Genomic DNA, 16,564 nt, shown 5'->3' on the forward strand with positions numbered 1-16,564 from the left:
CCAGGGGGGGACCAAGACAAGTCGGGCTTCGCTTCCAGGTGCCATTTGGAATCCCATACCGTACTTTGGTAGATCGCGCTGAAGGCTTAGGTACTTTACCTAGTTTGGAGTCCATGGCCCAACGACGCGCCGGTCGCAAAGAGACCGATAGAGAGAGAGAGTCCGGCGCAGCGAACGCGCCCTTTCCCACGTGCAATGCTGGGATGATCAGTAATACATGGTAAACACACGGGGTTCGGCAGCAATGCCTCGGGGCAGCGAGTCTCCCAATGAGGGAAACGATCAGTTGAAGATAACCCCGAAGGCCCTCCCCCGGGAGGACCCAAGAAACCCAGCAAACGTCATATCCATGCGTGCCAGGCACGAGAGACGATAGTGTGTGTTCTCGCACTCATCGAGAAGCCAACGTCACTAGTGGCAATAACGTCGTCAACCCAAGTCAAGCTAACTCGATGTGCATACCAAGGCTTTCGCGTTTGTATTACCAATCCCTTGTCCAGGAATCCAAATCCCCGGCTTTCCACCGTCGATGCGCCCCCCCCAGCCCGCTCAGCCCGCTCAGCCCTGTGTGCACTTTTTTGTTTTTGCTTTTTGTTATCATCACTCTGCAGCTTGTCCCATCAAGAAGGGAGTCCTGTCATCTTCATCGGATGTCTACTGAGAAAAAGAAACAAAAAAGAAAAACCGGGGAAAAAAGAAAAAAACACCACCGAGAACCTAGACCAGACATGACCGAGCCCACCATGTTACCGCCGCTGCCAACCCTGCCGCGGCCTCCGATCCCTGAAATGGTGTCCGTTGTGGACAACTGGAAAGGCAAGACAAGCCCGGCCGAGAGGAGGAAGATCCAGAACAAGCTCAACCAACGGATCTGGAGTAAGTGGCACGCACCTCCTGCAACATGCTTATGCATGCTTATTATGATCCCATCACCCCTTGTTTGTTTGTCTTCGAATCCCTTCCCCACAAGTGACCCCTGCTTACGCGCCCGGTCCGTCGACAGGACAGCGAAGGAAGCAGGAAAAACAGCAGCTGCAGTGCCAAGAAGCAGCTCACGACCCCGGCACGCCATCATCGTCCCCGTCCCCGTCCTCGTCCCCGTCCTCACAGACGCCCTGGGGCGCCCTGGTACCGACCTCCTCGAGATGGGCGGTGGCTGAGGTAGCGGCAGCAGCAGCACCCCCGGCTTTTACAGCCTACGAAGACGCCGAGATGCAGCTGTCCCAGCCGGGGCCGCCCAGGAAAGTAAAGGAACCGCGCGTGTGCGTTTTGAGGGCAACGCTGACGGCCCTGGAATACCTCGGCCGGGCGCGGCCGTTGATTGAGCTCCGGGAGGAGGACATGGACGACCTGTACGACCTGTTCCTGCAGCGTGCGCACGAGAGCCGGGCCCTGCGGGGCTCGGGCTCGGGCTCGGGCCCTATGGCGGATTTGCTACTGCCGCTGGTGCAGTTCAACCTGTTCCGTGGGCTGATGGAGAACTCCAAGACGCTGGGCATCACCCTGTCCATGATCCTAGACGACGACTGTGTCTCCCCGTACGCCAGCGACCCCGCGTACGGCGCCGGCAACGGGTGGGCCGCCGTCCTGCCGTCCGCCCTGCGGCCGACCCGGACGCAGCTGACGGCGTCGCACCACCCCTGGCTCGACCTCCTGCCCCTGCCGCGGCTGCGGGACAACCTGATTGGGGCCGGGGACGCCTTGGGCGACGACGAGCTGTGCCTCGACCTGATCGGGAACGGGGACGCGCCGTCCGGCCGGGGGGGCATGATCCTGTGGGGTGAGCCGTGGGACCCGAGGAGCTGGGAGGTGACGGAGGACTTTGTCGAGAGGTGGCGGTGGATTCTCGAGGGGTGCGGGGAGCTAATCGTGTCGTCCAACTACTGGAGGGCCAAGCGAGGAGAGAGGAGAATGAGAGTGAAGCTATGACGGGGAGGCGGCCGACAACGACAACGGAACAAGACGTTGAGATTCGCACGAGAACTCGTTGTGGGGATACTCCCGCTCTACAGCTCAGAACAATGGTGTCTCTTCTGCGAACCGGAGCTAGTACAGCCTACGAAACGCGTCTTTCCTTTTTTGCGTGTGGCGTGTTGCAGGCAAGCCGCTTAGCAAGCATTTTTGAAATGCCCGAGAAAAGCCAGCATCTGAACAAGATGCTTGGAAACTTATCAACGACATGTGGTCTTTCGGAAGAGGTCCTGGCCAGAGTTTGAATTTGCTAGATACATCAAAGAGCAACGAAGCGAGAGCCAAAACCTATCTCCTCCCCCGTGGAGTTCGCTCTCAGCGCGTATGTTGGTGCCGCATAGTCCTCTCGTAATGTGCATTCCCGTTACGTTCGTCCTTCGTAACACATCTTTGCGACGTAAATCTCGCGATGTGTTCCTCTTCGCAGCCTTCGGCACATGATCCACTACCCCACCCTACGTCCATTGACTAACCATCCATTTCAGGAGTTAGCCCCAAGTATCGATTCAGACCTTCATTGCGTCCCAAGAGCAGGTCCACAGCTTCTGGATATCTTTGCTGCTCGTGACCTTGATGCGCGCACCGGTCTTGCATAGAGCCTTGTTGGCGATCCTGGTCCATTGAACAGGGGCTACCCACTTTGCGCCGATGACGATGGTGTTGAGTCGAGGAAATCGATCCTCTCGGGTTTTGCAGATAGCCTGGATCATGTTATCGACTGCCTGCCTGTAAGCGATAGCCTCGGGACTACGGGCGGTCATCCGCGTGTAGTGCATGTTGAATGGGAAGTGGGTCAAAGCGAAGGAGCAATCGAGGAAAAGCTTCTCCAGCTGGTCTGGCAGCTTGTTGGGGAGCCTGAACGTGCTGATATCTGAACCGCGTACGAAAAAGGCATCCACCTCCATGCGAAGCTCCTTCAGGTTGGTCATCTCTGGGAGACAAGTGATGGTGTGGGTGGCAGAAGACCGAAAAAAGTCTCTCGAGCGTCCGCCATTGCGGAGTGACAACTCTCTAATCTGAGGACAGAATTTTGTCAAGATGGTGTTTAGACACTCATTGGTGTCGACGTCCGAATTGTAACCCTGGGATATAACGTCGAGGCACTGCAGGTCCGGACAGTGACGCAGGAACTTGGAGAGGGTCGAAGCCGTACAGGAGCTGGCAACCAGATTGACCGTCGTAAAGGGAAGTTTCATGCCGGGGTCAATGGCGTCCAGGTTGCTCCATCTGTCCATGTCTCCCGTGAAAGTGAACTTACGGAGATGGATTGAAGCAGTGAGAGTCTTGAAAGGATGGTAAGGTTCAGCTTGGATTGTGCGGACTGCTTTTTGCAGATAATGTTTGGTGGCGAGATCGAGGGTCTTCATAGCCGGCAGGAGAGCTGTGCCGAGGTTGGGGCTTGTCGACGAGGTGGAAGCGAGGCCTGCGGCCAGGAAGTTGTCCAAAAGACCCCAGTCGTAGCCGATATCGAGGGCGACATGCTTTGTTTGGTCAATGAGAAAAAGGAATAAACCGAACACGCATTGGATGTTGTCGGAAGGTCTGTCGCTGCAGAAAGACCTGAGCAGAATGAGAAGCTGACGGTCGGATTGAGAGAGATGGGACTCGTCGATAGGGGCATTAGGCCACTCGCGGAAGATGCGCCTAGCATCATGGCGGCGGAAACACCAATAATTGGCGTTGAGGCGGACGGTGTGGATAAGCTTCCGGAGGTGAGGATTCTCGATGAGACTTCTTGTAAGATGACAAAGCTCAACCTCATACTGGATGTTGATTTCGCGATACAGCTCTTTCTGGGCGAGATCACGACTGTCGCGACTGGTGACGCTGAAGTCACGAAGTAGACGGCGACCACCGACAGCAAACATGTTGTCGACGACCGTGGCGCGCATCTCGGTGGGCAAGAGGGAGAATCTGAGGGGCTGCGTTTTGTCGACTTTGTTCTTTTTGGAAGGCCTTTTGCGTGCCGAGCGGCTGTGGCGGCGCTTCGGCTTCGATGTTGGGGCCATTGTGGAAGCTGATACTGTTGCAGGGAGAGACGAACTGGCTACCGAAGTGGTTGAAGTAGAAGTCTGAGCCGTGTTGACAAATGCTGAGACTCTCGAGCTCGTGCTGCCCATTGACGAGGGTAGGAAAAAGAAGATGGCGATGAAGAAGAAGGCCACGATGTACCTGGGGTGGCGGGAGGAAAATGAGAAGGACCACGAAGACGTGAAGTGAAAGGAAAGGGCTATCGCGTCCGCGGTGTCCTGACTGTTTACTCCTTCCCTAGACTGAACTGGAGACTTGGAAGGAGAAGAAGAGAGGAGAAGCCTTCTACATGGTGGGTTGGTGGGACACGTGATGTCGAGGGCGGCAGAATAAGGAGGAGCCGAGGGCGAGGGCGAGGGCGAGGGTGAGGAAGGTCCTCTTCGAAGCAAGAAGGGTCTCGGTGCTTCCATATTCTGATGTGAAGGTGCGATCAGACTTCAAGGGCGGCATAGGCAAGTGGGCGGGTGGTGGAAGGCAGGACGAGTCCATGACACAGTCGAGGCAGCAAGCCGGGCAGCATGAATGGTGACTGAAATGAGAAGGTGGTGATGACAACACCCCCAGCTTGGGTTTGTTAGATGTGATTGAAGAAAGATGTATCTGGGGTAACGTTAGAGCGAGGATTAGCATAAATAGCTCACCTTGTGATACAGTCGCCTCATGATTTGTCTGTGCTGGCCGTAATAGAAAAGATGGTAGTGTGCCTTGCAGCATGATGAGAGAAATTGCAAAGTACTCAAATGTGAACTTAAGTAAGTATGATAAAGGCAGCAGAGGATAAAGGAGTCGATGAAGTCAAAATGGAGGCGATGTGACTTTGTCGGCGTGCGACCGAGTAGGTGTAAATTAGGTGTAAAATAGGCAGGCGACAAAGGTGTTGCCTTGTGGTTGTCAGGTTAAGAAGATTGATGAGCTGAGTCGGTGCAGGCGATCTTGAGACCTTGCTTCCAGCTTTCAGTGGCTAGGAAAACTGGCTTATTTGCTGCTGGAATGCTCACCCTCCAAGTATTAGCAGTGAATCTAAGCAGATAGGCTTGCTTTTCTCTTTTTGGGAAACCTTGAGAACTGACCTGTTATGAGGACGGCTTGCGTTGTGTGAGTTGCGTTGTGTGAGTCGTGAAGTGTGAGGATTGAAGAAAGAAGAAATGGCATGAAAGAAAAGCAGGCAAAGAACAGGAAAATGAGAGAGACGAAAAGAGAATGGAAAATTGAGTTCGACAACCCTCTATCTGCCCCCAAAAATGTACCTTCCTAGTATGAATATTTCCTTCCTTCCTTCCCCCCTACCCTGAAAGGCATCGAAACACATCGGCCATAACCTCAGGCGCAAACGCAAAATCCTTCTCGACTCTCTCATTCAATCCCCAAGCCTCTTCACTTCCATCCAGTACAGTTGCTCTCCTCATATCCCTCTTGTGAAGCCTAGTAACTGGCGTTCCCCGATGGAGCGTACACGTATTATCCCACATGACCAGGTCGCCAACTTCCTGCCATGGAACCGAGACGACGAACTTGTCTTAGGTGGCATACCGACACAGATACTCCAACTTCTCCCTCCCCTCTTCTGCCTGGAGTCCTTCGATATGATGACAATGCGACGGCACAAATAGGTTCATCCGACCGCTCGCCTGATGGAGCTGTGCGACCTTGTGCTTGCTCATCGGGTGTTTCTCTGGCTCAAGCTTGGCAAAGAACTCGGGACATGCCTTCTTGCGCGAGTGCCAGAACGAGTGGCCCGCGACATAGTCTTTTTCCATCAGCCCCTGCTTCCAACACTCGGGGAGCTCGTCCCACGCCGCTCGCGTGTCTGCAAATTCCGTGTTTCCGCCACCACCTGAGGGAGGGATCTCGTGCGCGAGGAGGATGGAATAGCTCGCCCGACGAGAATTGAAGCTGCTATCGACGTGGAAGAGCATATTTCCCTGTTCAACCATGAGTTTCTGCTCGACCTGCTTCGCTTTCTATTGCTCCAGGGAACAAACCTTGCTGATCTGAGCTCTAGGATCGCTCGGGCTGATGACGTTTCTGTTGCTGTCGATGTTGCCCTGATCCGTCAGTTCGGGGCGGCCCATCAGCGACGGCGCTCCAGTGTCCTTGCGGCGTTCAAGTTACCAAAGCGGCTGGCAAAAGCGACATGACGCTCGTCGTCTAGGCCCGTTTTCGGGAAGACCAAGACGCCATACTGCGCATCGCAAACTGTCAGCGGCCGACTTACGAGTACGTTACCTCACATCCAAAGGGGAACTGACCTTGGATATGGCATCCCTGATCTCCTTGGACACCTCATCTGTTAGTAGCTTTGAGAAGTCAACGCCGTGGATTTCCGCTGCAAAGGTTGGATGAAGGGGCCGGATCGTGAGTGGCATTATGCCGAGGGTTTTAATCGTCCAACAATCGTTCTGCAATAGGTCCAGACCCGTCTAGTTTAGGTTTGCCTTGTTGTTTTCTCACGAAATATGAGAAGCCGAAGGCTAGTCGAGTCACCCCAACTTCATAAAAGACCCTCTGAACCTCACGTCTGATGTCCGGAAGACACGCAACTCGCAGAACAGCGGACGGCCGACACTGTCGTCAAACCTAATTTCACCGCCCCACGATCTATGCAATCAAAGTTGACACGATGTCATCCTTGCCTACCCACAAACGACCCATTAAATAATGTGCGACTTCGGGGAGTTGGTCCTTTGTATCTACCACACCATCTCATCTTTGTTGTTATCTGCTTCCCATTAAACAAATCACGACCACTCGAAAACCCCATCTTGCTACTCTCAAAACCTCGCAACTACTCACATCCCGCGAGGGGTCCGTCAAGATGCCGTCCCTCCGCCCTCTTCTCAACCCGGTCCTGGGCCCTGCGCCCCGCCAGCCAGAAAGGGTCTCGACCGACATTGTCATCCAACTTTCCGCTCTGGACAGCTCCTGAATGATGCGCATGATGATCATGAGCTGGTCAATGTGCTTTCATGAAGTTCTCGACCCGGAAATGCTTAATACTTCACTCTCAGAGCTACTCACCGTCGGGAACTGGCGGAAGCTTGGCGGTAGACCGCGGCTGGCGGTAGGTGCTTTCGCTGCTGGCTAGCAGAGCTCAGCATTGAAACATGAGATGAGGCAGAAGTCGCTGAGAGTTCTTTAGGAGGACGGAAAACTCGAGCTTCACATACCCGAGGCTTTCAGCCCCTCTCGTCCAGCAGTCCACTTCACGACTGAGCCCAGCTCCTCAAGTGTGATGTCCCACCCTTTGGCCTCAACGATCCCCTCGCTCTTCTCTCATTCCACCCATGTCCTGTCAAGACCTCGCATCCTCAACACTCCGTCGACACTGACCCCCATGCTCGCGGGACCCGAGGCTCCGACGACGTTTTCCGACTACACCACTACGGATCGACCGCTGCTGTCACTACACGTGATAACCTTCAACGACGCAGCGTTTGTGACAATTACGTACCCCCACAGCGTCACAGACGGGATGGGGCGCAAGGAGCTTGTCGAAAACTGGTGCCGCGTCCTAGCGGGCAGAAAGGAAGACGTCAAACCCCTGGCAGACCCGACTTTCGACCCCATGGCGAGAATCGCACAATCAGAGAAGCAACGATACAACGAGACGTTCCTTTGGGAGCACAAGCGATTGCGAGGCTGGGGAAAGCTGCGCTTCACCTTAAATCTCCTGTGGTACCTCCTCACGAACCGCATCCGCCAAAGGAACCTATTCATCCCGGCCGCGACCCTCCGGACCCTCCGCCAGAGTGCCGAAGCCGACACCTCTCAGTCACCCGAGGCAGCGACCCGCCTGAGTGACAGCGACATTCTCACGGCCTGGCTCGTCCGCTTAGCCTGCTCGCATATCACCAGGTCCTCCCCTGCGAAGCCGATCGCGGTATCCACCGCTCTCGACCTCCGCGGCCGCCTGCACGAGGAGGACATGCCCGCCGACGTGGGCCTACGTCTCCAACCTCGTGGCGTACAACTGGACAAGCACGACGGCTCTGGGGTCTCTGCACGGCCCGTTCGGAAAGGTCGCCGCGCTCATCCGGGACTCGGTCCGGTCGCAGCTCACGGACGCCCAGATCTACGCCTCAACGAAGCTGACGTACAACGCCGTCGCGGAAAGCGGGAGCACGAACCAGTTCACAGAGCCGAACGGCTTCGTCGTTTCCGTGTCGAATGTTTCCAAGGCGAGGTTTCATGAGGTCATTGACTTCAGCCCTGCTATCGTCAAGACGGAAGGGGGAGGTGCGGAGGAGAGGATGACGCCGAGGGGCAGGATCGTCTGGCAGTGCAATACCCCCCGGGTGCGGATGCACCCGCCCTGTCTAGTTTACATCCAGGGGAAAGATCATGCTGGCAATTACCTGGCGCAGATGCTTGTCGCCGAGAAGACATGGCGGGTCATTGAGGAGACGATTAGCAAGATGTGAGAAACAGCCGAGGGATGGCTTGCCCGAAAGCAGCAGAGCTTCTATTATAAAGATTCCCATCTTAGCCTCGCCTACATTACGAAGCCACCTATGTCACGGTGTTGCGTATATATACCCAACACGTACACCGTATGCCTCGCTAGAAAAATCCCTAATACAGAACACGCGGCACCCAAAAAGGCGCCTTTTCAACCTCAACTTCTATGCGGCATTTGCCGTTGAGCTCGGCACCCTCGTCCGAGCACCCGACGACCTTGCGGCAGTGCTCCACTTCCTGCTTGCTCACGCCGGCCGGGTCTTTGGGGATCCATATGATCGGGGCCGGCGACGCCATCTCGGGTGGCCAGTAGGCACGGCGGGCGTAGTCAGGGGGGTACGTCTGCGTGGGGTCCGGGAGGTCGCTGGGGATCATGCGCCGGAGGGTGGAAAAGTCGTCAAAGACGCCCGGGTGAAGCCAGCGCAGGAGGAAGTTGGGCTCGACGGACGGGTCCGGGTATATCCACTGCGAGGCGTAGGCGATAGGACCAGCCAGCCCCCAGTTCTCGACCGTCGCCTGGAGCTTTTTGCTAAGAGCGTTGGCGGACCAGTCGTGCACCGAGGTCATCAGGCCACTTGCGCCCTCGAGGCCCCGGTTCCCGTTGACTTGGTGTACAGGGCCGTCGTCCTCCTCCTCGATGTGGTCGAAAAAGTCGGGATACGACGCCGTGATATCGGCGTCGGTCAGAAAATTGTCTTGGGGGTACTCGCCACCGTCGAGCTCTTCCATCTCCAGGGCCAGGGCGCGCGGGATGTTGTAGAGCAGGGGGGAGACGGCTTCCCTGAGGGAGATGTGCACCAGGGCCGTGAAGACGAGGAAGCCGATCATCGTTATCATGGGAGGGTACGCTGAGCGCAACGCGAAGAGACCGATGAGGCAGATGGTCGCGAGGTAGAGGCCGACTAAGAGGTGCATCAGCGCGCGGGGGTAGACGAGGCCGCGGGTGTCGATGGAAGAGTCGCTGACGTAGAGGAGGTTGTACTTGTACACGAGGTAGATGCAATACAGACCGACGGTGGCAAAGCCGAGGACAACGGGCGCGATGCAGGAGTAGCTGATGGCTGTCGAACAAATCAGCACGATTTCACCATCATGACGATGTTTGGCGGCGGCTGACTTACCGATGACGCCCATGTTTGTGAAGACGGGGAACATGGCCCCCCAATGGACCGGGCGCTCCCTGTGCCAGATCCTGAAGAGACCGCGGGGGTTGTCAAAGGCCTTGGCCATAATGTGGTGGCGGAAGACGTCAAAGACGCGGAGGAGGGAGGCGGCGCCGACGGCCAGGCACTGGATGAGGATGTACGAGATGTAAAAGTTGGACGACTTGGGCAGGTTGTCGGCCAGCAGGTCCTTGGCCGAGAGAGGGTTCTGGATGACTTGCGAGAGAGCGCCCGAGGCGGCCGAGGTGAGGGTCGTGACGAGGAAGACCTGGACGACCTGGAAGGCGAAGTAGGCGTGCTGGACGAAGAGCTCTATCAGGGACAGGGACGGGATCCCGGCGAGCCTGGCGCAGCCTTTGCGGAAAAGAGTCAGCCTGGGTAACAGAAGCAAGATTTTTATCAGGAGGGGGAAAGAAACTCGTACCTCGTAAAAGCCACGGTACAATCGCCATGAGGAACGATAACGCTAACGCGGGTAGTAGACCACTGATGATACCCGTGACAGGGCCCGGCAGCTCGGTGATCCACACGAGAAAAGGAAACAGGTTGGCCAGGAACTTGATGTTGGAGACGACACCGACGAAGGCCGAGGGGACAGACCAGAAGATGATGGCGGCGGTGATGGCGGCTCGCATGACGAAGCCGCGGACGATGCGCTCGAACCACTGCATGCGGACGGAGGTCCACACGACCTCGTCGGGGCGGATGCCGATGTAACGCGGCGACATGTGCAGAGGGCGGTTGTGTGCCAGGGTCTGGTAGGCGCGTTCGGCGTCGGCCTGGGACGAGAACTCGACAAAGGCGGCGGGCAGGCGGCGGCCCTCGCCCTTGAGCAGGCCGCGACGCAGCTTGTTGATCTGGTGCGTCAGGGTCTTGATCCGGTTGCGGGACCACTTGATGGTGTCGACGCGGCGGAAGAAGTTGGGCAGGGGCCTGTGGTGAGGGCGCTCGCTGGCGCCGACCCACTGGGCGGCAACGGAACCGTTGACGTCCGGGAGGGCGGTGCTGTCGAGGTACGGATGGGCCTTCTCCGGGTCGTCCGAGCGCTCGGAGGCGGCGCCCGAGGGCGGGGCGGAGACGGGCTCCGGTTTCGCGGCGGCGGCGGCGACGGCCTTGAGCTGCTTGTTCCGCCGCCTGTTGGCCAGCTTGATGAGGCGGATCTCGGCCTTTTCGAGGCGCAGGGCCGTCTCGTCACGCTCCTTGACGAGCCTCTCGAGGTCGCTCGTGTCGCGCGGGATCCAGACGTTCTTGACGGTGTCGCCGAAGAGTTTCCGCAGGCGCGCGGCGTCCTGGAACCTGGGCGGGACGCAGCTGAACATGACGGTGCGGGACGAGAGGCGCTTGGAGTAGTACGGCGACAAGAGGTAGGCGTGGCGGAGGTTGATGTAGTATATGCATTCACGGTAGATGGTGAAGAGGATGAATCCTTGGACAAGGCGTCAGTATAACGGGAGGAGAGGAGAGCGGCAGGACGACGGAACGGCCCTTACCAAAGAAGATCCACGCAACGATGGCATGGGCGAAGAAGATGCGCGGGTTCTGCACATTACCGATGGTGATGCGATCCAGCTGCGACAGCCCGCCGGTGCCGTTGGCGTGGATTGACATCAAGGTCGGCCAGGTGATGCAGCAGCCGATGAAGCAGATGATGCTGAGGACCTTTAAGTAACGGAGAAAGAGATAGGCGTCCAAGGAAGAGCGGTTGAGGATCTCGATGTCCGAGGTGGACCAGAACGGCCTCAGCCAGTCCAACCATCCTTCAGGTAGCGGCGCGCTCCGTTCACTGCGCCGTGGTCAGTCTGGGTCGGGGTCACGATAGTTCTGGGGGGGATGGGACGACATGCTGTGAGAAGAAGTCTTTGAGAATGGTGCGAGGCGAGTAGACGCGCTGGCTGCGTCGGCGCAGGGCCCAGAAGATGAGCAGGCAGACGGCGGTATAGATGAGCACGGGCACGAGGGTGCTGACGAGGGACATTAACGAGTTGGAGTCGGAGTCGCTCGGCTGCAGTTTGCTGATGGTTCCGCCCGTCGAATTGTCGCGGGCGGAACCGACTCGACTGTCACCTTGGCCATTGAGAGGCTGTTTGCGGTCAGTCACGGAGGAGGAGGCCTCGGGTTAGGGCGGGGGCAGTCGTCGTACAATATTCATGGCGCCGGACCCGGCTCAACATGTCCCTTTTTTTTGATGGCAAGCAGCCGGTCCCCTTTAGTCGGAGCTTTCTCGTGGGCTATAAGTTCGTGGGATGATGGGACTGTCGAGGCTTTCTCGGGGGAAAAGGGCGCAACGTGCTGACGCTTATTTTTTTGCCTGGCGACACAACACACACGTCGTCCTTGAGCATTGGGGAAATGCTCTTATCACACAATTCGGCGGCCGGAGAAAAGGATACCACCACCCCGGTGAAGCTGCAGGGCCTGGGTCTAGTGCTGTGGCGGATGAATAATAGCCGGTCTGTTGGGATCCATTTGGCGGTGGCTGGCCGGGCTCCGTTATGGTGGCCGTTTGCTTTGCAGCGGCCCTACGGGGGATGGCGGCCCTTGACTGGTCCCACGTTGGGAAACCGGCGTTGGCGTCCCCTCAGCTGCGTTGAAGATCACCAATACCAAGGCTGCTTAGACCAAAACGAGGTGACGTACAGATTGACAGTCCGTCCCCGTCTGACGGTAAGAGAATGGGTGGACTGATCGAGTTCGGATGATAAATGACGGGCTAAAGGCGCTGCCCCTGGAGACCAGAGAAAAAAAAAAAAGGCCGGTAGAGGAAAATATGTAGTGTACGGATGCTGTAGGATGCTATAGAGGAAGGTGGGCGGGTTGGACAAGGGTCTAGACCCGCTCCTCCCTCCATTGGCTGCCTCTCCAAGTCTGCGCTTATCTATTGGCTCAATCCTCTCACCGCTAGTCCCAATATGGATAAGAAGAAAGAGCAACGGTCTTGCCGACGAGCATCCCTTTCCTTCCCTTCCCACTCACGTACCGGTATCTGACGTAAGGTGCCTTACGTAAAGTGCATCACTCAACCACAGCTGCGGCCTGCGGTGGACTAGGAAGCGGCCGGTCGAAATGCAGAACAAATCAGGGCGCCCTACGGATATTTGAAGTTCCATCAGAGGCACTATATGGACCCACATTCTTTAAACTTGGACCCTCTTCGGCGGAGGGGTGGCGGAGTGATGCGGGCCGGAGCGAGCTCCGGCTTCGCGACTCCGGGGGGGGATCGACATCGTCTATTTCAACTTTCACCTGTGTCCCACCTCGACTCAACCCGCCATCGTTGCTTGCCTTGGTCAAAAACAGACCGCCGAGTGCCCTGTGCCAGTTTTGGACAGCCGTGTTGTGAAATAGGTGATGAAGCAGGTCAAGCATCCCCCATAATGTATCAACCCAAGTGGTAGGGCGAGCACCGAGGCGTAATATCAAGTCCTCCAGACGTCGTCCAATGCACATGTTACAGCCCAGTTGACAATCTGAACCAGCTAAATTCACCTACCCGCTGAGATAAAAGCCAAATACAAAAGCGCTGTCGACCGTGGGAGGTCATGAACATCACTGCTTAGTGGATACTGTGATCGACACAACTTGGATGTAAGAAGTTTGAAGCTGCCTGACAATTGTCCATGGTAGGTATCCATAAACAAAGACATATTAAGACCAAAGCGATCTCTCTTGAAAGCGTTATGGACTCGGACTACAGGACGAGAGCATTTCCAGGAAGTTATCAGATCCGCCGCAAGCAAGATATAACCGTCGTATAACCACCCCCCCAGTATCGCGAAGGTGAAGGGAGCATGATTATGTATTCGCTTCACAAGCGGTGTTAGTTCGCTCGACCTAGACACGATCGGAAGCCTTGATGCTAGAAGGGAGTCCAGGGTTCTCGACCATTGAATGGAAATTTCATGGTATTTAAATACAAACCAGTCTCCCATTGATCACACATCATACCTGGCCACTCGGGATCCCCAAGCGCATCCCCGACTTAGATCATGAAGTAATTCCTGACCTACATAGCCATAAGCATCATGGCTTGATCGGTGTGGATTGACAAATTGTTGATCGTACGATATCGCATATCTGAACGGTTGAAACCCGTTGGATAATCGGGCGCTTAGCTCAAGAAAATTCAGTGAAGGGTTCACTGGGAAGCAAAACTATCAAATGAAGGAAGCCATGGGTAGCACATCGACACGGAAAGAATGAGAGGCGTGTTGTCTGAGAACCACTTCGCCTTCATCAAAGAGGGCTTCGGGCGTATGAAAACGCCCCTTTGTTTCCCAGCCCGCACGAGCGTATCATCAATCGACCGAAGAAAAAACACTTCAATGGGTACAGCATCGGCATTAGCCGAAGCCAAGTTCCATGTGTCTAATGGAACACACATTATCACTTGATCGGTCATGCGAATGTACCAGATCACTGTGACAGCGAATGAGATGGTGTCCGTAATATTGTTCTATGTGGATCTCCAAGCCGAAAAAGAATCGTTCGCCCTCTGAGCCATCCAGTGTGTTGACGAAAGATTGAGCGGATGATGGTGACGAAGGGCGCCTAGATCGATTCAACATTGATTGGCATCGGCAACGGTAGTAGAGCTGACGCATCGCAGTCGAAGACAAATCCTGGCTTCTTCAAACACCGTGACCGCAGACCGCAGATGAATGGCCAGCGTGTAGGGGGTACCTTTGTGATACTCAGTATGGCTGCATGCCACGCGGAACTGCCTCCGCATATAAGACGGCTTGGAAAACTGGTAGAGAGAGTTGATGACAACACCGGTCGGCTCCGAGAACCGAGTCAATGGTGGGTGTCCTTGGGGCAAACATCTGGGCTCGATAAATGAAAAGCCTCATCCATTGGCTGTTGTCAAGCTTAACGACGTGTCCAATTGGATATCCAGGACAGGATCGATAGCACCGCCTTGTAACACCACATACCCGTAGCCTGCCTTATCTAGCAATCAAAGGCTGCTTACAGTTCTTGTGCACACTCATTGTCAAACCTAGAATCCATCACATTGCAAAAAAAGTGCGAAGACGGCGAATGCATCAACTGACGGAGTACCACTACCTAGCATGTCAGTGTTTCGGGTGCAGCACCCCGAATCTTATCCTAGTCTCATTTAACGAGACCAGGTAGAATTTGTGACCCTGTACTTTTGCGACGGTTGGCAATGCCGTTAAAAGAGAGCGTTTCGGTAGAAGAAATGGCTCAAGAGGACTGTGATAAGGCTGCTCACTTGGTAATAGACATGCGATAGGCCCTAAACCAGCCTCTTTCGAAGAATGTGCATGTAGTACCCTGGGGTAGTGACAGCTGGCCTGTCGCTGATTTGTCGAACTAATGGGTTAGGATAGAACCGCTGATGCGGTTTCACCCGCACTTGCAAAGCAACAGTCCTTAATCTGTTCGGCATGATGCATCGGGACTTGGAACCATGACCTGCAAGTCAAGCAGAGAGCACAAAGTGCGATTACACGCCCAATTCGACAGTCCAAAACTTGCGGGGGCTCGGGAAGGCGTCATGCAAGGCATCCGTTTTCTCGGAGAGGCAACTGGGCGAAGCTGCGTGTCAGCCTTCCTTTTGGGGGAAAAGTGACGACGAGAGCCCAACAGCATCGTGTGCGACGCCAGCGGACATCTAAATGAAGGTTGGTTTATTGGGGCCACGAGGTTCCATGGTCTGCGTGCTGCCAAGATCAGCTGGCGGCGAGTTGGTGGAAAAGAAATCTCGGTAAAGGTGTGCTTTCGGTATCTCTGGTGGCGTTTTGGACACCATACCTATACAAGCGTCGTTGAGACGCCCCTCGTGGCCCCCAAACATTGGGAGATTGAGATTAGGGACAAAGCACAGGAGGGAGCTTTGCACTGCCACCTGAATGGTCAGACACTAAGACTGTTTCGGTTGCGCGGCACCGCGGTACATGTCCGTAGTTTGCTATGGAAATTAATGAGACGCATTTTAGATTGCACGTCTCGGCCTCTACTAGGTAGGCCCTTTCTTTTGCTAAGACTAGGTAACTACCTACTCCAAATGTTGCAACTGCCAGTGAGTATTCATATGACCCTTAATACCCTCTGTTACCTTCGATTCACCTGTATTACCCTATACCTCCAACACAGGGAGGGCTTGATAGGGGCTGCTGGCTACCAGGGGCACTGTCCCCCTTGGACCTCCGGGAGCTCGTGGGGGGCCGCTGCGCGAAGCTTTGTATGGCGTCTTTTGACTGCAGCGTAGCCCTTCTACGAACAATGCAACTACCCGGGGTATTGGTGAGGCTAGCTACGCTCAAGAAATGCCCCTACGAAGGAGAGTGTGTTTAACTTGGCCAAAATCTAGCACTACCCCGGGTAGTCAAAAAGGGAAAAAAAAAAAAAAAACTACATGCTTGGTCCAGCCAATAGTCTGATGGCCACAAAGACATGTCAGAATTTCAAATGTCTGTGTGCTCGTAGCCTCGTACAGAGAATTTGAGAGAATTTAAGTAGCGGCTGAGGATATCTAATTGCGGCTTACAATGCAAGGGTAATGATCAGCGACGGAAAGGGGGGAAGAATCTTACCAAGGGAGTGAGTTTTCAAACCTCCCCTCCCCTCCACCACCCACGCGACGACCATGCATCGCGAAAACCTGCCAACGTAGAACTTTCGCCTCCAGCCTCGCCACGCTGCCTTAGCGAAGATCTCAGTCTCGACGCCCAAATCCAACAACCATCATAGCAGCGGCCATCGCGACCAATCCTGTCTCTTTCCCGGCACACCTCGTCAGCCCCATGTTGATGCCACCGTGACCGCACCTTTCTTGGACTATATGCAAGCCTGCCTAATCGGCTAGCTCAAGAGTAGCCTTACGGTACCGAGAGAAGGGAAAACTCAGGGTCGTCCTGCAGACGAAAAGTGATAAGAAGCGGAACTACATCGCGTTCGGAAAATGGTACTCGAAC

General features: G+C 55.5%; 5 protein-coding genes across 5 annotated transcripts; 2 read left to right on the forward strand and 3 right to left on the reverse strand.

The window, feature by feature from the left end:
* Window positions 1–728: 728 nt before the first annotated feature.
* Window positions 729–1,929, forward strand: GLRG_09668 (uncharacterized protein; the record flags this gene model as incomplete). Its single annotated transcript, XM_008100353.1, has 3 exons — window positions 729–876; window positions 1,039–1,128; window positions 1,196–1,929. The coding sequence occupies 3 exons, from the start codon at window positions 729–731 to the stop codon at window positions 1,927–1,929; spliced, it is 972 nt and encodes a 323-aa protein (XP_008098544.1).
* Window positions 1,930–2,477: 548 nt separating this feature from the next.
* Window positions 2,478–3,980, reverse strand: GLRG_09669 (uncharacterized protein; the record flags this gene model as incomplete). Its single annotated transcript, XM_008100354.1, has 1 exon — window positions 2,478–3,980. The coding sequence occupies one exon, from the start codon at window positions 3,978–3,980 to the stop codon at window positions 2,478–2,480; it is 1,503 nt and encodes a 500-aa protein (XP_008098545.1).
* A 1,539-nt stretch (window positions 3,981–5,519) lies between these two features.
* Window positions 5,520–6,368, reverse strand: GLRG_09670 (TfdA family Taurine catabolism dioxygenase TauD; the record flags this gene model as incomplete). Its single annotated transcript, XM_008100355.1, has 3 exons — window positions 5,520–5,924; window positions 5,985–6,095; window positions 6,252–6,368. 3 exons carry the CDS (start codon window positions 6,366–6,368, stop codon window positions 5,520–5,522), a joined length of 633 nt encoding a protein of 210 aa, XP_008098546.1.
* A 563-nt stretch (window positions 6,369–6,931) lies between these two features.
* Window positions 6,932–8,423, forward strand: GLRG_09671 (uncharacterized protein; the record flags this gene model as incomplete). The annotated part of the gene is made up of 3 exons (XM_008100356.1): window positions 6,932–7,063; window positions 7,142–7,996; window positions 8,058–8,423. The coding sequence occupies 3 exons, from the start codon at window positions 6,932–6,934 to the stop codon at window positions 8,421–8,423; spliced, it is 1,353 nt and encodes a 450-aa protein (XP_008098547.1).
* Window positions 8,424–8,574: 151 nt separating this feature from the next.
* GLRG_09672 (uncharacterized protein) lies at window positions 8,575–11,772 on the reverse strand (the record flags this gene model as incomplete). Its single annotated transcript, XM_008100357.1, has 6 exons — window positions 8,575–9,521; window positions 9,582–9,977; window positions 10,048–11,049; window positions 11,114–11,397; window positions 11,438–11,703; window positions 11,764–11,772. 6 exons carry the CDS (start codon window positions 11,770–11,772, stop codon window positions 8,575–8,577), a joined length of 2,904 nt encoding a protein of 967 aa, XP_008098548.1.
* Window positions 11,773–16,564: the final 4,792 nt, after the last annotated feature.

Source organism: Colletotrichum graminicola (assembly GCF_000149035.1).
Source record: "Colletotrichum graminicola M1.001 genomic scaffold supercont1.51, whole genome shotgun sequence".
Lineage (NCBI taxonomy): Eukaryota > Fungi > Ascomycota > Sordariomycetes > Glomerellales > Glomerellaceae > Colletotrichum > Colletotrichum graminicola.